Genomic DNA, 21,755 nt, shown 5'->3' on the forward strand with positions numbered 1-21,755 from the left:
CATGGATTGACACAAATAAGAAATATTGTAGGTGGCTTAGAGTGTGTGCGGGGGTAGGGGGAGAGAGCAAAGGGAATCTTTCCTGACATCCTAGATCCTTTTGCATGAGATCAGCCTTATGAAAAAGGCAAGTTATTCTTGGCCGTCTCCCCTCACCCCCAACTCCCACCCACACCCACCCCCTGCATGCACTGATATCCAACTCTCAATTGAGAAGAACATGACTTAAGATTTCCATTGGGCCCATCATATCTCAAGCACTGGAGAAAGACAAGGGGTGGAAAGACACATAAAGGGGGGCGGGGCGGGGGGTGATTTGCTCATCCTCGTGACCCAGAATATCTCCCCCTCCTTGTAATGATGAGCTTGCTTTTCCATAAGGGCTTTCCCTTGATTCAGGGAAGGGGCCAACCAATGAGAGAGGGACATGTTAGATTATTTTGGGGAAGGGCTCATGCCAGGAGGGTTCACTTTTACCAGGCGCCAAGTGTCCCCAGCAACCAGTGTCCTCTGTACCAGCAGAAGCTCCAGAACTCTCACCCGATTGCCTGCCTCTGCTGCGTCTTTGCCCACTGAACAGTCATGAGAAGGCAACTCCGGTCCAGAAGGGCTCCATCCTTTCCTTACAGTTATCGCTACAGACTCGTGAGTGCCGGAGAGCAGAATATTTTGCTGCCCCCCACCGCTTTTTCTAATGGGGTGGGTTGGGGGCTGTGCAGACCTTGGTTTACTGCTGCCTCTCTTCGGGATGGGCATAAACAGCGAAGTTTAGGGAAACCCAGGGTTTCAAAAAGGAGCAGTGACTCCCAGCACCCCCGGGTACCCTAAATTGTTGGATAAAAGGAGGAAACCCCTCTTCCTGTGAAACAAAGATAAGGGAAGGAGAAGATAACAGAGAATAACGGGCTTATAAAATCTTTTCTTGGGAGTATAGAATTTTCACAGACCTTTTGGAGTATAAAAATTTAATTCTAATAGCAAGAAATTTAGCCAAGAGGGAAGGAAAGAGGAAGAGGAAATGAAAGGCACTGCCTACCCAGCTGTCTCAGTACCCTTGGGTGGTAGCTTCTTAGAGTCCAGCTGCTCTCTTTCTAAAGTAGAAATTCCAAACTATAGCTAAAATCATAGAATCCCCAATAGGAGCTGGGAGGAATCCTAGACAATATATCTCCAGAACCCCTCATTATGTAAAGGAGGCTACTGTGGCTCAGAGCACAGGAGTGACTTGCAAGTTAGTGGAGGAGCCAAAGTGAAAATGCAATATCCTCACTTCTAATCTTGTGCTCTTTCCATTGTATTTGCAGTATGCATCTTCCAAACCCCCGATCTGCCACTACCCATTTCCATCCTGATTGCCACGCCACACTGCCCAACATACAGACACATATACATTGTTTTGGTCTCACCGTTTATCTCCAGGGTGTATTACAAATTATTTGATCCAAAAGTTTCTTTGCATTTATTTTGCTATAAGACATTAATGTATGCCACACGCAGTACTTTTTGGGGAGAGGATTTTGAAATGTTCCCCAGAGAGGATTGTGATCTGAGTCCCAGGAGGAAACAAAGTCTAAGCCATTTTTCTTTGGGTATGGCCACTTATGTAACCAGGGAGTTAAGTGAAAACTGTCAACAGCCCGCAGAAGAAAATATACATTATTCTAAGTTCCTATCAACCTACAGAGGGCTTCTCTTAGCTTTTTAGCCACAATTCAAAGAATTATTTAATTTCCCCCAAAGTTTCTTCCAGCTCTCAGAACAGTTACAATCTGCAGGGGTATAAAACTATTTCTTACTTGCCTTCTTTTCTACGTAATCTTGCTAAAATGTTGTGTATAATTTCAGTTATTTGTCAAGTGGCTTGGATTTTAAATGCATCAGGGGATCTTGATCCTTATAATACTTGATCAAATTTAAAAAGAAATTAATGCAATCCTGTGCTAATTTCTCTTTTAAAATTAACCAGCCATTCAAATGTTTATGGTGTATTACTGCTCAATGCAGGGCACAAATTTAAAATTTATCCTTTGGGTCATACTGTTCATTTATATATTTGTTTATATGTTTATATATTTAGATTGCTCAAAATGGAGCCACCCTCTGTTCTTCAGACTCTTCTCTTTTAGGGAAACCTGATGACCCCATTGCACACCCACTACCATACCCCAGCACACTCACACACAGTATCACATGAGGGTAGTGCCACTTTAGGAAAGTGACAAAACAGAATCTTAGGGATAAGCATTCTCATTACCAAAGGATTTTCTATTGGATTTCATTAAATAGTTTCACAAAGATACATTTTACATTTAATTAATGAGGATCTTTTGGGGAAGGTCTCTCTTGCACAGTGTGACCATCTCCTTTACCTGGAAGCAGAGGAGAGGAGAAAAGATTTGAGGTTCCTAAAGCAAAGCTCAGGAACCTCTCACAGCCTCTCGGGTGTGAGAGCTGTAAGGGCAAATTAGCCGTGAGAAGATTAATTCTTCTCAGGAGGGTAAAGCTTTAATGACAAGCCATCTGTAATGGGATTATCATGAGAGCCCATATCTACAAATAAGATCAGGCTGAGGCCTAGACCAGCTGCCTCCTCTGTAGAAGGTTGAAGGCAGGCATCGTAACAAGGAAAGAAAAGAAAATTGTTCAGGAAATGTAAAGGGAATATATATTTCTCCTCAATGAAGTGTTATACTTCAAATTCACTGAGATTCTCGGGTGCAGTAGATTCTCTGGGGACCGTGATTGCTACCCACTGTGATATGCATGACAGCTCAGTTAGGGTGACAATCTCTGTGAAAGCATTCCTGCAGAGTCCTGCATCAGGAATTTTAAGTCAGGCAGGTATCACTGATGTTTGGTTAGGACATACTGGGTCAGCTTTACACTATGGAGGGCCATCGAGAGGCTAGAAAATATGGACTCTCCCTCTGGGTGCTCAAAATGTAGTTTGGGAGTTTAAATGTGTACATAGGTTCACACACAAGTGAAAGATATTAAGAACATGCATTAATCCATTCAACATTGAGTGATGGATGAAGTTTATTTTCCTAAGCCTTACACTGTGAGCCTATGTCAGTCAGCCATCCTTGATTATAATAAGCACCTAAAATCTTTTTCTGTGTGTTTTTTTGAGACAATGTTTCACTCTGTCACCCAGGCTGGAGTACAGTGGCATGATCACAGCTCACTGCAGCCTTGACCTCCCAGGCTCAAGCAATCCTCCTGCCTCAGCCTCCTGAGTAGCTAGGACTACAGGTGCATGCCACCATGTCTGGCTAATTTTTTAAATTTTGTAGAGACAGGGTCTTGCTATGTTGCCTAGGCTGTCCTTAAACTCCTGAGTTCAAATGATCCTCCTTTCTTGGCCTCCCAAAATGTTGGGATTATAGGCGTGAGCCCTAAAATCCTTTAGGAACACAGAACCTAAAGCATTGTGTTTCATTAATCTGCTAAGCTACCTCTAGGCACTTGTGCTTAATGTGATAGAGGAGAAATATCATTGTCCAAGATATCAAGAGACACAGGTTCCAAGACTGTCAACTCTATCATGAATTTACTGCATGGCTTTGGCTAGATCCTGTCCCATCTCTGGGCCTCAGATGGATAAGTAAATCTTGAAGGTCCCTGTCGGTTCTGATGTGATATTTTATATAGAGCTGTACATTGGAACAAATTAGAGAGCAATTCAAGAGGGCTTATAATCAAGAGCTAGATAGTGCTGTGCAGACCGAATGCTGAGAGCTGAGCCTTGTCATTCTGTATCACTTTTACTAATTCTGAGCAATCCAATTTGCTGAGCCCTCCTCCCCCCAGCAAAGGCAGCATTTTCAGCCGAGTGCCCTCTAAATGGCCTTTGAGGAATCAGGCAGGGAGGGAGCAGCACAGAGCCCCTGGTCTCTAGTGTTTGACACATCCTACCCCAACAGGTGCACAGCCCCGCAACTCTTCTGACTTGGACAGCAGAGAAGGGAGGGCAGCCTCATTTTCTGCTGCTGCAGTGAGCCTTGGCAAACCCCCAAAGAGCAAAGATACAATTCTCCGGCCTGTGGCTGGGAGGTATTTGAAACACCACTTTGGTGAAGTCTAGGTTTCTCTCTCTCCCTCTCTCTTTTTCAGTTTAATTTTCTTAGAATCACTCAGAGAAGATTACAGTTTCAAATCTCAAGTAATGGCTGCAATCAGTCAATCAACAAATATGTGCTGAGTATGTATTACGTGCCCAGCTTTTTGCCTAAGGCATAGAGGGGGGACTAAGGAAGCCTGGGGTTCCAGCTCTCAGATGGTCTTTCCAACCAATTTAAGGTAGGAAGAAATTCAAACTAGGGCAATAATCAGAGAAGCAGTTAATAACTTCCCATCTATTGTTTCTGTTGGGAAGGAAGGCTAAGTTTTGAGGAGGGGTACAGTAGTTGGCCTCTCCTCCTGATGTCCATCCCGGGCTATTTTTAGACACAACTTAAAATGGTGAAGTTGAGCAGCTGAATGTGTACAGGGTGTTAGGATAAAGCTGACTTGGACTGAAAGTTTGCCATCACGGACACAATGTCTAAGACTATTCCACCCTCTTCCTGTGTGAGTTCACCTCTGCTCTGATAGGCCAAGGTTAAGTGGGAGGTCAAGGCCCAGAACACAGTAGTGATATGAACAGTCCTTGGAGAAGAGCCCAAATGCCTGAAGCTGAGAATAAAACTTGCACCTCTATGGAAAGAATACTGAGTCAAAATGGGTCATAGAAAGGATATTTCCTCCAAAAGAACAGAGAGAAAGAAAATCCACCTCTTGTAACAACATGTATGTTTATGGGGAAGTGGAAATTTGAAGCATCTCCAAATATTGAGTCATTTCAATTTATTTTTGGCTGGTGGGATGCACCATTGTACATTTTTTTTCGAAAAGGGTGTTATGTTTTGTCACTGCTCCAGGATGATCCGGATGAAGTGAACCAGAACTACTTAGCAGATGAAGAGGAGGAAGCAGAAGAAGAGGCACAGGTGACAGTGGTGCCCAAGTCAGAGGAGGAGGAAGAAGAGGAGGAGAAAGAAGAGGAGGAAGAGGAGGAAAAGGAGGAGGAAGAGGGTCAGGGTCAGCCAACAGGCAATGCCTGGTGGCAGAAATTGCAGATCATGAACGAATACCTGTGGGATCCAGAGAGAAGGATGTTTCTGGCCCGAACAGGTCAGAGTTGGAGTAAGTCCCAATAGTTCCAATGCCAAAGTCTGGTGTCCTTTGCTTTTGGTGTGGTGTCCAGGGCTCCTTTACCATACGCTGGATGGGCTTGTCTGTGAACTTCTCTTTGCACTTCATGTAAAGGCATCAATGCCTAGGGAAATGCCTAGACTGTGGACAGATTCCATCAGAACAAACTCCACATGGTTGAACAAACTTGACTGTGTAACTGAAACTCACTGGGCTCAACATCAGTTGCAATGCAGAGAGACAGTGAGAATGAATTGAAAAAGCACATGACTTTTTAAAGTCCCAGTCCTGTCACTTTCTATCCATGTGACCTTGGACTCATCATTTTCCCTCTCTGAGTCTCAGTTTCCTCACCTGCCAAATGAGGAAAACAATCCCTGACTTGCTTCTCTCACAGGATCAGAGTGAGACTCCAATTAGATGTTAAAACTGTAAAGTTGAAAGAACTATGCAGAAGACTTCTTGTAAGATATGAGACTCAAATGCCTGCTAACCTGACCAAGTGTTTTTATGAGGCCTTATCACCTGGTAATGTCAGAGGAGAGCCAGGAGGCGTGTCCCTGGCCCCAGCTTGTGGGTGTCTTCCTCTGCTATGATAGACATGTTTTATCAATGGCAGAATTATCTTCCTTAGCATTTCCTCTTTGCATCATATGCTGCCATCATTTTTACTCCACAACTTCCCCATCACTGCCCTCCTACAGTCTTACCCACCTCTTAAACTATTAATGCTGAGCCTTCTCCTCAGGAGATTTAGCCAGTGGTAAAATTCACACTTGCCACAGTCTCTGCACAGCCCAGAAAAAGAGCAGCTGCTGGTTTGGAACTCAGTCAATCCACAGAAGAAAAAAAATAGAGGATGCCAAGGATGAAGTAACAGTCCCCTAGTGCCAAGGGTCTAGGTTGCTGAAGTTGATGGCCATGTCTTCTAAAGGCCCCTTGGCTAAGAATTCTTTCCCTCATAGTTAATGTTGCTAATTCAGCTCAGTCAAGGTGAAACAGTCAGCTCTGTTTCCTGGAATTAGGAATAGCAGGTGTGGGACTCTCATCTCCCTTCGCCCTTCCCCAATTCCCAGCCCCACCCTTGACCATCCCACAAACTCTCAACTGGAACAAATGTACCATTTAAGGAACATTCCAACATTCTGAAAGCTGCAGACAAATACTGGACACTCACTGGGGCTCCAAGGGTGCACAGCTGTTTCTCCCTTGCCTAAAGAGGACTGGAAAAACAAGCCTTGTGAAATGCAAGTGTGATTCTGGGAGGGGGAGCCTAAACAGCCAGCCATTAGAACTTCACCAGATGAGCTGATCCAAATTGCTTCTGTGAAAGACAATACATAGGCCAATAAGTGGGGATGAGGGAGGAAGGTTCAAGTGCCCAGAGAAGATATGGTAATAGCGACACTGCGTGATAGGCCATAGCCAGACCTCTGAGTAGCAGGTCTAAGTAGAGCCCAGGAATTCTTCTGTTGGGCTACCCTGGGCAAAGGGCAAATGGTAATGTTAATGCTTCAGCCATAGAGCACATGCCTTGCTGTCTTCTTTCCTGAGAACAAGGTGCCTACTTGTGCACTTACTAATGCTGTCCCAACTTGGACATCAACCTGCCCAATATATTTACCAGGCCTATGAATATAATCTGGGCCTTTTCTTTGGTACCTGCACATCCCTATTCTCGGAAACTCTATGTTATTTTACTGGATACCAACAAGAATCATACAAGGTAGTAATATTATTATCCCCATTTTACAGATGCAGAAACTGAGGCTTAGAGAGGGTAAGTAACTTGCCTATAGTCACATAGTTACTAAGTGGCAGTGCTGGGATTTCAAACCCTGGTTGGATGAACACCAGAGTTCATTCTTTTGCCAGAACACTGCCCCATTTCATGAACTCTAACAACGAACAAGGCCCTGATGTGTAGGGCCTCAGGACCTGATAGGGTGTTTTAGTGGGAGAAATGAAGAGTTGGGAGCATGGTTACTCAGTGGTCTGTCCAAGCCTGGGTGGGGGCATTGAGGAAAGAACCCTAGAGTACCTGGAGGAAAGACCCAAGTAATACTTGGACATCCAGGGCAGAAAGTGTCAGAGGGATCAATGGGTTCAGATGGGGACTGTGCTTGGTTTCGCCTGGGGGTGGCTGAGCTAACTATCTCAGTCTGTGATTACCTATCATAAACTCTAGGGCACCAACTCCTGGGTGAGGCTAAGGGGACTTATTGCTAGTGTCGTTCTCCTATCTACAACTTCCTGGTCACACATCCTGGGAAAAAAGGAAGATATCTCCAAAGGAATGTACCTGTGTTCCATTGCTTTCCCTTCATCCATGAAACTGAGTCTTTTGATCTCCATGGATGGCTCTAGCTGTTGATCCATTCCCAGGATGGGCATGGGGTAAAGGAATGGAGGCAGAAACACAGGGCAAATCCCATTAGATAGCCAGTGGACAGCAGCCAAGTATCACAGGCACACAGGTGCTGTCGTTTATTCTCCAGGGACTCCAACTGAATCAATGTGTTCATGTTCCAGTTTTGCTTTAGTTCATCTTAATAAAATAAAAAGGGTCAGTTCCATTTCCAGTCAGATTACTATGGGTTTTTTCTCCGTTCCACAATACCTTTTTTGGTTAATTTTATTTGGTTCATGGTTCAATTTAAAAATTAATATTTGGATTCAGTTTGGGGTACAGCAAAGTTAAGTGGTTTGTTCCAGTTTTTGGTTCATAATTCAGGTCAAATCTGTAGGTCCAACATCATGTCATTGCTGTGAACAGAGCCAAACGTTGTTGCCTGAGAGAGCCCCAAGGAGGGCTTGAAAACAGTTTCTCAGCAGCAATCTCAAGCTCATTCACCTCACTCATTGTTGCCTAATCCTGGGACAAACCTAGTCCTAATACAGCCCAAAGAGGGAAAATTCACACAACTATGCTTCTGGTCCTACAGCACTAATAATAATGTTAATAATAACCGATGATGACTGCCACTTATGGTGCATTTAGTATTCGCCAGGCTCTGTGTTATGCTATTTATATGCATTATTCAATGCTAAGAAGTAAGTACCATTATTGTACAGACGAGGAAATTGAGGCCCAGAGAGGTGAACAGCATGCCCAAGATTAAACAGCTTGAAAGTGGTACAGTCAGGATAGGATGTAAGGAAAGACTGAATTTCAGATATTGTTAGGGATATAGATAAGAATCTGAGGTAAGTGCTGTTTTTATCCCCATCTTACCTGTAAGGAATTGGAGGTGCAAGGAAGTTCTATAACTTGCCAAAGTTCACAGGCAAGTGTGAGTGATTAGGTACCGTTTCCTCCTTTTCCCTTCCCCACCCTGTGTTAGTGTTCTTTTTGAAAAGCAGAGCCATTTTATTCATCTTTGATAAAGATGAATAAAATTTGAAATAAGCAGGGCAAAACCTCACTTTGCCTTGACTGGAGGCAAGTCCAGTGGAAATTCATCAAAAGTTTGAATTATAGACTATGTGGAAAGAAATGCTGTTTTCATCACTTGCAAATACCTATAATTATTGGAACCAAGCTGCTAGGACTCTTCAGGGCATCCACTTTAATGAATAGCAAAGAATGATTTGTACTTAGGACATCAACGGTTGCCCAGAGGACTCTCAAGCAATTTGCCCTCTGCAGTACTTTAAACTCCACTCCATTGTATTCTTGTTCATGGCCATCATTTGCTCAGCAAGCCCTTCCATCGGAGATGTTGTAAAGGTAAACTGCAATTAGACCCCTGACACAATCCTCACTGACTCCAAACTGGTGAAATCTGAATAAGCAAGGACATACTGAATCTGGGGAAATTTTTTAAAGAGCCATTTTGTGGTTGGGTTGGTTCTGGTTCATGAGTCCAAGCAGGGAGGAAGGGCTTGTTGGCAAGCACTGACCACTCTCATCTATGATTGCTCTGCAGGCCTGATCTTACTCGTTTACTTCTTCTTCTATGCCTCCTTGGCTGCTGTGATCACCCTCTGCATGTACACACTATTTCTGACCATCAGTCCCTATATACCAACCTTCACGGAGCGGGTAAAGCCTCCTGGTGAGTGTGCCCAGATGCCCTGTGTTGTCAGAACTTGCTGGACAGAAATATGCTTGCACAGCATGTTCAGCCTCAATTAACTTTGGCTCTTCCTGGTAATGACTTAGAGATTCAATTATTAGGAGGAAAAGTAAAATGGTACTTGGCAAATTATGGTTCTTTTTATTTTGATTGCTTGGGGGGAAATGGTTTCATGGGAATCAATTAAAAAAAAAATTATCCCAAGAATGGGTTAATATATCCAAGACCTGTTTTCATTGCCAGGCGTTATGATCAGACCCTTCGCCCATAGCCTTAACTTCAACTTCAACGTTTCTGAACCCGACACTTGGCAGCATTATGTGATTAGCCTAAATGGCTTTCTCCAGGGTAAGTAAGTTCCTCTGAATAGTGGAAAGTTCTTTTGAAAGGTGGTGGGTGGGAATCCAAATTTCAAAATTCACCTGGCCCAGGAATCCCAGTCTTACTAACCCCAACTTGTCATGGTCTGTCCTTACTTTGCATCCCCCTTAGCACCTGTAGCTACAATCAGAATTGCTCTAGTGTGTGACTGCATGTTGTCTTGAAAGCATACAAGTCAATTTTCCAGCAAGATAAGCTCTTTGAGGCAGAGAACATTTTTCTTTTCTTGAACACGATACAGCACCCAGTTAAGTCCTGAACATATCCAGATGGCTCAATAATGATCATTTATAGAAGATAATTCTGGGGGGAGATAGTGGTGGGAAAAGAAGAATGTTCTCCAGAGCTGGAAGGTTTCTGTCTTCTAAACTTTCTCAAGATAAAAGAAGTCATTTCTTGGAGATGGGCTAACTTGAAGGGAGAGGGCAAGTGTCTTTATTTTATTTTATTTATTTTATTTGAGACGGAGTCTCACACTGTTACCCAGGCTGGAGTGCAGTGGTGCGATCTCTGCTCACTGCAACCTCCACCTCCCAGGTTCAAGCGATTATCCTGCCTCAGCCTCCTGAGTAGCTGGGGCTACATGTGCGTGCCATCACGCCCTGCTAATTTTTTTTATTCTTAGCAGAGACGGGGTTTCACCGTGGTAGCCAGGATGGTCTCGATCTCCTGACCTCATGATCCGCCTGCCTTGGCCTCCCAAAGTGCTGGGATTACAGGCATGATTCGCTGCGCCTAGCCAAGTGTCTTTATTTAACAGCATTCCAGAAAGGAGTTAGAGGAAGAATCTCTGGGTGGCAGTCGCTCCAACATTCTGATCCCAAATATTTTCGAGGTGCCTATCTCTATAGTGTCATCAGATAAATTTTCAGGGGCAAATGAATGGCTTTGTGGGAGACCTTTTCACAAGGTAATATCTGAGGTAGCAGCTTGGTTAAGGTTAACAGAGCACACAGGTTCTTTATGCAGCTATCAAAGAGGAGCTCCAGTGGGGTTTGCATTTCTGCACCTAATCTTTGTGGGGAAAAAACGCCAGTCATTCTGGCTTGGTTGTCCTGGCCTGGTTGAAGTGGGGTTGATCCATTCTAGGGGCAGCTACTGTTACAACATGTGCACTGAATTAGGAGAACAATCTCTTGTCATGTGCTAGGAAGTGTTATTTAAATACATAAATTTGGTCATTTAACTTTAACTCTGCATAATAAAGTTGATCGTCCTCATTTTATAAATGAGGAAACTGAGACTCAGAAAGGGGGAGTAATTGATCAAAGACTCTGGCAGCAGAACCAGTGTTTGAATCCACATTTCATGTTCTTGACACCCTTCGCTGCTGTAAGTGTTATAACGGGACCAACAACATGGGCATCTCCTGGGAGTTTGTTAGAAAGGCAAAATCTCAGACCACATTCTAGAGCTACTGAATCAAAATCTGCATTTTTAAAAAATTCACAGGTGATTTGCAGGAAATTTAAAGTTTGAGAAATGCTGCTTTTCATAATTCTACACTGCTGTCATATGACCAAGAGTTAGAAACTCAGCTTTATATCAGTAAGGCTCAGTGTTATTTTGGGTAAGTCTGAGTTTCAGATTCCTTACCTGTGAAATGAGGGGAGATGGGATCTGAGTCCATGTAGTTCTATTTTTAGCCACAGAAATGTTTTAGGCATCATGGCCAGCACAGTATCTTCTTTTGTTTCAGAATGCTTGCAAGTGATTGCAAATATATTGCCGGATTCCCTGCTGAGAAAATCCCTCCAAGAAGCTAGTAGACAGAGAAATACCAATTCTGACCTGATGATGATGGAAGCAGGAAATGTTAGGAAAAGCACTAGTTTTTCAGTTTCTAAGAGTAGATAATGTGTCCTGCTAAAAAGAAGCACATCTCTGAAATAGACATCCCAGAGTATCACTTTCACTCCCATGAGGACTGGGATTTTGCAATAAGGGTCATGTCCATGTCACATTATTTTTAATGGAACTACCTCAAGAGAAACAATGAGCACATGACTGCAGCCTCTATTTAGAAAGTTATTTGAGCATAGTTCTTGTTCTAAAAAATTAAAACAAAGCCTTGAATTAAATGTAGCTTTGTCAAAGAAAAAATAAAGGCATAGCCATAATTGGATAGATTTAAAATTCCCAGTTGCCAATTAATAATATCAAACCCAAGTCACAACCTGTGGGTTTGATATTATTAGATGAGAATTCAGCAGTACATTTTGAGTTTTACCTCTGGTAGATCATAGGTGCAAAATCTCCTCTGAAATACTGAGCTACTTTGAACATTAATACATAGGGACTGAGTCTAACAGGACTAACTGGGCTGCATCATTTAGAATCAAATTGGAAATAATGCAGTAATTTCTAAAGCCCAGTTTTATGTATGAAATTTGGCAGCCCAAAGAGTTACCTCATGGCCGGGCGCAGTGGCTCAAGCCTGTAATCCCAGCACTTTGGGAGGCCAAGACGGACAGATCACAAGGTCAGGAGATCGAGACCATCCTGGCTAACACGGTGAAACCCCGTCTCTACTAAAAAAAATACAAAAAACTAGCCGGGCGAGGTCGTGGGCCCCTGTAGTCCCAGCTACTTGGGAGGCTGAGGCAGGAGAATGGCATGAACCCAGGAGGCGGAGCTTGCAGTGAGCTGAGATCCGGCCACTGCACTCCAGCCTGGGCGACAGAGCGAGACTCCGTCTCAAAAAAAAAAAAAAAAAAAAAAAAAAAAAGAGTTACCTCACAAATAGCCTCTTTAAGCTTGCTCCCTGATGTATGTATCCTTTGACACATGTTACATTCCATCCAATGTAAAGGACATTAACCCTGAATGTCTCAGGTCTCAGTAGACAAGATCTCATGCCCTCACCATCCCCGTAGAGACCCCGTGGTTGTCATTGGTTTCTATCTTTTAACTTATGCTTCTATTTTGCAGTGCTAACTTCCTTCTGTAAAGGATGAAGAGCTGGCTTATTCCCTCCCCTGCCTCCTCCTCTGCCTCTCCTTCCTACTCCACCTCCTTCTCCTCCTCTTCCTCTTCTTCCACTTTCCTTCTGTCTCACAACTCATACTTCTCACTCTCTTACAATCAGGTACCTCTCACTGACTTTAAAGGGAGACATTGTAACTGCCCAGCGGGTTCACCTTGCCCACTGCCTAGACGGAGCTGATTTATCAAGACAGGGGTATTGCAATAGAGAAAGAGTAATTCATGCTCAGCCTGCTGTGCAGGAGACTGGAGTTTTATTATTACCCAAATCAGTCTCCCCAGGACTATTTCTCTATTGCAATCAAATCCATGTACATTGGGTGGGCAGTGCCCCGCCAGTAAAGACAGTACCAGAGTCGGTCCCCAGCCCAAGAGAACTAGGTGGCTGCTTGGGCTGGCCTCTGGATCCATTGCCAGCTGAGGGGGTGGGGGGGAGGGCTACTGAACCATGAGCAGGTAGCCATAAGGGCAATCCCAAAAGACCACCCAAATTTGTAACCGCCCAATGGGTTCACCTTGTTTCCTAAGTGAAGTTAAGGAAATTTAACCCAGCAACTTAGCTTCCTTATATATACATCATACCCTGAATATTTCATTCCCTCTTCCAAAATCTACCAACTATGTGCCTATTTCTCTCCCAGAAGTAGAAGGGACAGCCTTCCAAGTTTACAGTTTATCATATCTGAAAAGAAATGGTGGAAAATAGAGAAAAATTATAAAGTGACTAACATAGGACCCAGAGATGGATATCCAGAAGTTCCATGGGAATGAAAAGCAAGGGAATAGGCAATCAAACTGGGCTGAAGTGACTAGTCAGGAAGACTTCCTAGAGGGATGGCTGCCGATGAAGGCTGTTGGGTACCTGATGCCAGGTCACAGGAAGACTGAGTGGGCTTTCAGAGGCATACAAACAAGCTGGAGAAAGGAAATTTGGGAGGGAGGACTACTGAATGCATGGCCTTCCCCTGTAGCACCTGTCTAACATAACCCGTTGCCACTCACACATGCTTTAGGTTATAATGACAGTCTTCAAGAGGAAATGAATGTAGACTGTCCCCCGGGGCAGTACTTCATCCAAGATGGCAATGAGGATGAGGACAAGAAGGCCTGCCAATTTAAACGCTCCTTCCTAAAGAACTGCTCTGGTCTGGAGGACCCAACTTTTGGATACTCTACTGGACAGCCCTGCATCCTTCTAAAGATGAACCGGGTATATTGGCTTTTGATATCTGGTGGTGATAAGTGAATGAACTAGATAGGAGGGCTCTGGCCACTCCATTTGTCTTGGGCTCTGTCTTCACACACCACAGGTTTGGTCATTTTTACTGACAGCATCAGAAATACAAATAACCAGATAAGCCTATCAGTTTCTTCTCCCCTCCCCCCAGCACTTCCTGTGGCCATTCTTCTCCTTCACTCCCAAACCTGCTGCTTGATGGCCTTTGTCAAGAATGGGGTCCTAGTCAAGTGCAGTGGCTCGAGTTTATAATCCAAGCTACTTGGGAGGCTGAGGAAGGAGGATTGCTTGAGCTTAGGAGTTCAAGTTTAACTTGGACAACATAGTGAGACCTCATCTTTAATTTTTTAAAAAGTATTTTAAATAAAGAATCGAATACTGAGCTGTTTGAAACAGGGGATTGACATGAGGGTGGCATGGGGGACAGTTCTTACATCATAAAAATGCATTTTTCTTCCATCCTGTCATGACTTAGGTGTGGCAGAGCCTTATCAGTCACACCCCTCTTGAAATTAGAAAGTTCTTTACATCTTTAGAGTTGACTTGCTGAAGTTTCCCCTTGTGTGTAAATATCAGGCATAAATACAACACGGAGTAAGTTGAGCTGCTTAGCTCTAAAGATGTTTTGCATTTTTTGCTTTTTGTAACATTTCTGAGAAGGCGAAATAGATGAAGTATATGCCTGAGGAAGGATGATTGGGAGGAGGGTTAGAAAAGCCCCAATTTTTACTGTCAAATATGTTTTGTTAAAAAAAAAAAAAACCACTGGTTTTCTTTTGATAGGTTGTAGGCTTTCGTCCTGAGCTTGGAGATCCTGTGAAGGTTTCCTGCAAAGTCCAGGTAAAGAGGCCTTTTGAGTAAGCATTGTTAGCACATCTGTTTCACGCAAAAAGGTAGTCCATCCCTTTCAAGGACTTACACATGGATGGTAGGCTAAGGAAAAGGTTAATCTTTTCATAACTACACCTCTCTTTAGTTCCTTCAGGTTTTCCTCTTTCCAGAAAGCATTCAACTCATGTGTGTTTGTGTGTATAGTGTATGTGTGTGTGTGTCAGTCAGTGTGTCATGGTTAATACTTGTGAAAACCAAAGAATGAACCTCAGCTAGGGGCCACAGCGGGGAACAACAGTGTGCCAAGTCATTAATTGAGATTCTGTGTACACTTTTGCTTAGCTCTAATTACTTGTTTCTTTGAACTAAACAAACAGCTTTCATTAGAGTCATTAGTTTCCAGATTTTAAAACTGAATTTCACATTTTGCAGCAATGACCAGTGGTACTGGGTGTTGCAATCACAAATGACTATAAGGGAAGTATAAACAGAACTCGATTAATATGCTAATTAACTGTCCTTCGAGGGACCATTAACTTCTATCTCATCTGTACCAATTAGCTCCCTTGTAGGAAAAAGCCCTTAGATCTTGGGTTTACTTCTTAAACAGGCAGTAGCTTTCTCCTGTTCTGTGACATCAGCTGCACCCCCAGACCTGGATAGTTGTCTTGCAAATACGTGAGACCTGGTAATCCCATTCTCAGTAGGAGAAATACAGTTGAAAACTTCAGTCTTCATGGTGGCAGATCAGAAAACAGCAAAAGGCAGCATTTATTCAGCCAATATCCCACATTCAGCAAGCTTTTATTGATCACTTATTATATATCAGATCCTCTGCTAGGTGTTAGAAGTGTTGAGGTAAGAGTACGGCTCTGTCTCTGAAATCAAGACAATCAAGTATTACAAGTGCTATGAAAAGTGAAGATGAGCTCTGAAAGGTCAGGCAGTCCTTGCCAAATGAACAAGGTAGGAAGCACATTCTGTTGTCATGTATATGTGTAAATATTCACAGTGTGAGGTGAGACTACAAACTATGCGAACTGATTCCCCAGACCTTCACGAAAAATAAATTTCGTTGCTTTTTAGAAGAATGTATTACAAGTAAATCATAAAGACCAACTTAGTCTTAAGCTAGCGTATTAACTGGACAGAGTTCTACTTATTGTTCCCTAATGGAAGCTGTTTGTTTTTCAGCTTACATCAAACCTTGCTGAGAACTGTCCTTTCTAAAATTGTTTTAATGTTCTAATTATTATTTTTAGCTACCTCCTTACATATTTTATGTCCTTTTAAACACATATATTAAGAATTTCTATACATTCTATAATAAACAATACTGGTCAAATCCACACCCATTTGTGGAAATCAAGCAGGATAAGGTAATGACTAGAATAAATTAAGGAGAGATTAGTTTGTACCAAGAACAATTAAAGTATATTGACAGAAGTAATCACATGACCTTAGTGAGTAATTTACTAGTAGTGATGCACTATTTGTCCTTACTAGCCCCCAGACCTCTGCTGTTTAGGGCAAGCCGAATGTATCGCAGAATGGGCAACCCCCTACCTGACATAATGTGATAAGGGTAGACCTGTTTACTTTAATCATTTGCATACCCAAGCTCTTGTTGCTTACCCCTCTGACCCCACCTACTGTAATTAAGCACTACAGAGAATATGGTCAGAGACATGAGTCTAGGTGAGCCAACTGTAGGCTGTGTGCCTGTGTATCAGGTACCTATGCACTTGATCTGACTTCCAATAGAACCAAGCCTGCAGTGTGCAAATCATGGAGTGGGATTTACTAAATATGTTCTAACGTATATCTCCCTCAGCTCCAAAGTCCAAGACTGTGTCCCAGGCTCAGTGTGATTCTTTGGAGAAAGGCTGGAGTTGTCGGGCCTCTTTCCAGAGCAGCATCAGATACTGCAAGCCCTTTGGACTGCTTCTGTCTGGGTCCCCCAGAAGCCAACAGAGAGCCATACTGAGCACCTTTGGCCTCCTCAGTTCAGGCCTTCTATTCAACATCCTTTGAACTGAAAAGACAAGGCACAGTCACTCCCTAAAAATGCTCTTCTAGGGACAGGTCACGGCTGAGCTCTGCCCCATTCTGCTTTCATGGTCTTCCTGGAACAGTTGGTTATGGGTCACACAGTGATTTCGCCTGAGGTACAACTCCCTTTAGCTCAGACTCTAACCCACTCTGTGACCCAGCACCCCACATATACCTGCTTTTGCTTACAGAGAGGTGATGAAAATGACATCCGATCCATCAGTTACTACCCAGAGTCGGCTTCTTTTGACCTCCGCTACTACCCTTACTACGGCAAACTGACTCACGTAAGCTGTATCCCCTTTAGTCATTGCTGTCAGAAAGGGCTCAGTGACAAAGGAAGAGCTGGCTGGGATCTATGAGAATTAGGGAGCAGGAGATAGTAGAGGGGTAAATAGCTGCTGGCCATAACCAGGAGCTCCCTCTACCAATTCTTATCACAACCACACTCCTTTCCATATCCGAAAGAATCTCATATATGGCCTAGTTTAACCTTTTAAGTTTACAAATGGGAAAATTGGGGTTCAAAGAGAAAAAGTGACTTGCCCAAGACCATACAGCTAGATAGTGGCAGAGTCAGGAAAGATAAATTACTACCAATGTGCCTAAACCTGCATTAATAATCACGCTTCTGTTTCTCCCATTTGAAGCGCTGGGGTCAGTCCCCAACAAAGGGACTCAATAGACACTAGTTTTGGTTTAATTCATGGTCTGATCTCCAGAAAAATCATATCATGCTGAGTCAGAATTGGTTTTTCCCAGAGGACAATCAGATATTTGACAGTGACTTATCAGAGAAATGTATGATTTTCCCACACTTTCCCAGCGCAAGGAGAGTATGTCAGTTGCTTTGGCCATTTGAGAATTGGCATCATGGGATTTGCTCAGTTCTCTTTGTGAGGGGCATCACCCTGCAGTGATTATCTGATCACTTCCCTCCTACCACCTCCCCACACTTAGAATTTATTGTTCTTCTACCTACAGGTTAACTACACATCCCCCTTGGTGGCAATGCACTTTACAGACGTGGTGAAGAACCAAGCAGTGCCTGTGCAGTGCCAACTGAAGGGCAAAGGCATCATAAATGATGTCATCAATGATCGTTTTGTGGGCAGGGTAATCTTTACCTTGAACATAGAAACCTAAGAACTTCAGGGGACCATTCTTACCAGTTCTGTTTCTGTTTTATCTCATGGTATCTCTGGTAGCACTTGAATTCTTTTTCTTCAGTTAGGACACAGCCAGATGGACATCTAAGACAGCAGATCATCTTTCCTTGCCTATGACATGTGTATAAAATGACATTGTGGAAGCTGTTTGATTTTTTTAAAGGTAGTCTCTCCTGATGACAAACAGAGTTTATTAATTTCCTTTCCCTCCACTTAAAACTAAAACCTGTTCTTGCTGCTGGTAGTCTCCCTGTAGCACAAACACAGTATCTGATAAAATTTACAATAGCCGTGCAATAGCCATCAAGGAGAATTTCTATTATGATTATAAATTCATCATGTTTTCTAAAATTCTGTTGGTTTTAGAGGTCAGATTCCTCCCAACCAGGCTAATAATCTAACATATTTTTTAAAAATCTGCCTAAGCCGGGTATGGTGGCATGCATCTGCTGTCCCACCTATTCGGGAGATTAAGGCAGGAGGATCACTTGAGCCCAAGAGGTCAAGGCTGCAGTGAGCTGCATTGCACTCCAGCCTGGGTGACAGAGTGAGAACCTGTCTCTGAAGAAAATAAAACCTGCCTGGCAAGGTCTTTCCCTGGGAATCACCACTCAGACCAACCTAGACAACCTAGACCATTATACCTAAAGACCTCTATATCCAGAGGTGCTTAGGAAGCTTCTGCCTCCCACAGACAACTAAATGCTTATTCAAAGACTAGGTTATTTTCAACTGGGAAAAAAGCAGTCCTAACAGGATATTGTCCTGGGATAGAGATGAAGACTGTCCCTGTGACTTTTTAAAGAGGTGGGGCTCACTGCAACTGGGGAGAACACTTAGCATATGGATATGATTGGTGTTTGATTCCTTGCTCTCTGGTGTAATCGTCTAAAGGCAAATATTCCTGCAAACAGGTTTTTCTCAGCTTCAGGCAGAGGAGACAACATGGAAGAAGATTCCCACCAGCTAGTTCTTCTTGGGCTATTTGTTTGACTATAGCATGGTGTTTTTTGAGACCATCAGGGGTGGTTACATTGACCTTCTGCTACAGCTCTGGAAATTGAAATCAGAGTCTGTCAATGAATACATGACAAGACAGAACGTTCCTGCCAGGCCAGGCAAAAGCCGAGACCCATTAGCAAGTTTAGCATTTACTTTAAAAATGACATGAGGCAGATGCGTATCCAGGATGTGGATCAGCCAGGTCACTTTGTCTTATCTTTGGTCACCTGATCACTCCACCGCTTCTTAACACCTCCACCAGGGGGAGGGCTGGCACAAGAAGAAGGAAAAAAAAAGCAAGCATCAGGGAATAGTATAGTGTATCAGGGTCCGAAGCAAGTTCAAATGCCACATAGGAGCATCCAAAGTCTGAATCTCCTCTACGATGTTTCCTTTCTCCCAAAGCAGGGAACCGGCAGTCTGGTAGTGAAGACAAGCAAGTGGAGAAGTTATAAAATATAGTTTAATGAGAGTTAAAAACTAGTATGTGGAAAGCTATGGGAACATGAGGGAAAATACCTTGAGCTGAGAAAGTAGCAGAGGAAATTTCGCATGCAAAGCCACAGTCATGAAGAGACCATGGTGTGTCTGGGTAACTGTGAGCAGTTTATGTAACTGGAATGAAAAGGGTTCAGAGGAATGGCAGGGAGTGGCAAGAGATCGAGCTAGAGAAGTATTCAGGGACGGAAAGAGGACTTTGAGTTTTATCCAATAGGTGAAAATGAGTAATTAAAGCATTTTAATCAGGGAGGCTCTGTGATCACATTTGGATTTTATTTTATTTTACTTTATTTATTTATTTATTTATTTTTGAGATGGAGTTTCGCTGTTGTCGCCCAGGCTGGAGTGCAGTGGTGCCATCTCGGCTCACTGCAACCTCCACCTCCCGGGTTCAAGTGATTCTCCAGCCTCAGCCTCCTAAGTAGCTGGGATTATAGGCACACACCACCATGCCCAGCTAATTTTTGTATTTTTGGTGGAGACAGGGTTTCACCATGTTGGCCAGGCTGGTCTCGAACTCCTGACCTCAAGTGATCTGCCTGCCTCAGTCTCCCAAAGTGTTGGGATTATAGACGTGAGCCACCGCACCCAGCTTGTATTTTAGAAAGAGCACTTGGCAACCACTATGTGAAGGGTGATTGGAGAAGGACAAGACTGTGGAATGGGGAATAAGGAAGGAGGAGTTTGGAGAATGACTCCAAAGGTTTGAGCTTGGCTAGAACCGGTAAGATGGTGACATTGTTGATCAAGACTGGGAATACAAGAGAGAAGCAGGTTTGGGGAGATGAATTTTGAACATTTTAGATGTGATTTTCTATTGGTCAGACATTGGTGTGGAGATGTAAACACATGTAGGGTTGGGGAGAAGGAAACATGAGAACGAAAGCAACATTGGGTTAAGGGAACTTGCTTAAGAAATTTTAAGCTATTTAATCTTGGGAATTGAAGCCAGTCATGTAAACATACCACACCAATCTAGTCCCTAACAGTGTTTTTTCTCTTGGCATTGTGGCGGAAAGAATTGCTGTTCCTCTTTGGAATCTCCTTCCCAGACACCTTCAAAATCTTATTGACAGAGTAGAGGGAGGCCAACCACTACTAATAAGTAATAGAAGATATAGGATCTTCTACAGTAGGTTAATGGGAAATACAAAAACAAACAAACATACAATGAAACTGCCTCCTCTCAACCCATTTTCTTAACAAATTCAATTTTCAAAACTAACCTTTAAAAATAAAAGGATCAAAATGAAAAAGACAACAACTTTTAAACCACTTGAAAATTACCTCAAACAATCAAACTCTCAAGATTCAGTAGTAAAAGATAATAGAACGTTAGATCTGGAAAGGATATTAGAGAGTGTTTAGAAAAAACAACTTGCATTGCATCTGACTCCAGGTCCAGTGCTCTTTCTACTCTGAGCTGCTGCTTACCAGAAAGTACCATCTTCTTAAAAATCAATGAATGATATCCCAAACATTTTGAAACATATGTAAATTTTGAGTTAAAATAGTTAACATTTCACAGGAATTCAACTACTGGTGCTATATTTTATACATAATACATGATCCTGTTAAATGCATTGACTATTAGACAAGGAATTATGAATCATTTGTCAAACAATATTTCTCTTTCAATGGAATCCATTGTGTCCACAATTGCAAAGCAATATTGAAGGGCACTAAGATAGTTTGTGTTGTCAGCTAAGACATGAAAAATATAGCTTTACTATACAGAACTGGATATGATAATATATTCATTAAAGTTATATTTTAACTGTTCAATAAACTTCTAGTAGATTAATTTAAATAGTTCCCCATACTGTGCTGCATCAGGATTTGATTTGTATGCCATCTGTTGCAATGCACTTGGTTTTACTTGCTTGTCAATGAGAAATACTATTTCCAAATGTTTTCACGGTTTTGTCCATGCTGGACTTTGGTTATGATTTTTCACCTTCTACGCCCCTGAAATCATTATCCTAAAGTAACCTTTCTTAGGCACCTATTTTCTGGGGATCAACATGTAAAAAAACATTTATATTGTCTTGAGGAGTTGTCAACAACAATAAATTGAAATAAAAAAGAAATGTACGATTTTCTCTTTCTAGACCATATCACTGATTTTCCCAGAGGAATATTGGGCAGCCATGTGGGTGGAAAACTTGACAATTGACAACCTGTTAGTTAAATATTGTTTTTCTTCTCTCTCCCCTCTTTTTGACTCTTGGGGTTTAGTCATACGAGGATAAAACTAAAAGTTGTTTCATTTCTGGGCATTTTTTCTTTTGTAGTCTCTGTGCTCTGGTTTCTCATTAGACT

General features: G+C 42.7%; 1 protein-coding gene across 2 annotated transcripts; it reads left to right on the forward strand.

The window, feature by feature from the left end:
- Positions 1–502: 502 nt before the first annotated feature.
- ATP1B4 (ATPase Na+/K+ transporting family member beta 4) lies at positions 503–21,535 on the forward strand. Of its 2 annotated transcripts, none has more exons than XM_050776115.1 (8): positions 503–645; positions 4,923–5,187; positions 9,126–9,254; positions 9,519–9,623; positions 13,655–13,851; positions 14,662–14,718; positions 16,953–17,048; positions 17,746–21,535. In XM_050776115.1, the coding sequence occupies exons 1-8, from the start codon at positions 583–585 to the stop codon at positions 17,905–17,907; spliced, it is 1,074 nt and encodes a 357-aa protein (XP_050632072.1). In that variant the 5' UTR covers positions 503–582; the 3' UTR covers positions 17,908–21,535. The 2 variants fall into 2 exon arrangements, with proteins under 2 accessions (XP_050632072.1, XP_050632073.1); XM_050776116.1 differs by having other exon boundaries at positions 4,923–5,175.
- The last annotated feature ends 220 nt before the right edge of the window (positions 21,536–21,755 follow it).

The sequence above is a fragment of the Macaca thibetana genome, chromosome X (genome assembly GCF_024542745.1).
Source record: "Macaca thibetana thibetana isolate TM-01 chromosome X, ASM2454274v1, whole genome shotgun sequence".
Classification (NCBI taxonomy): Eukaryota; Metazoa; Chordata; class Mammalia; order Primates; family Cercopithecidae; genus Macaca; species Macaca thibetana.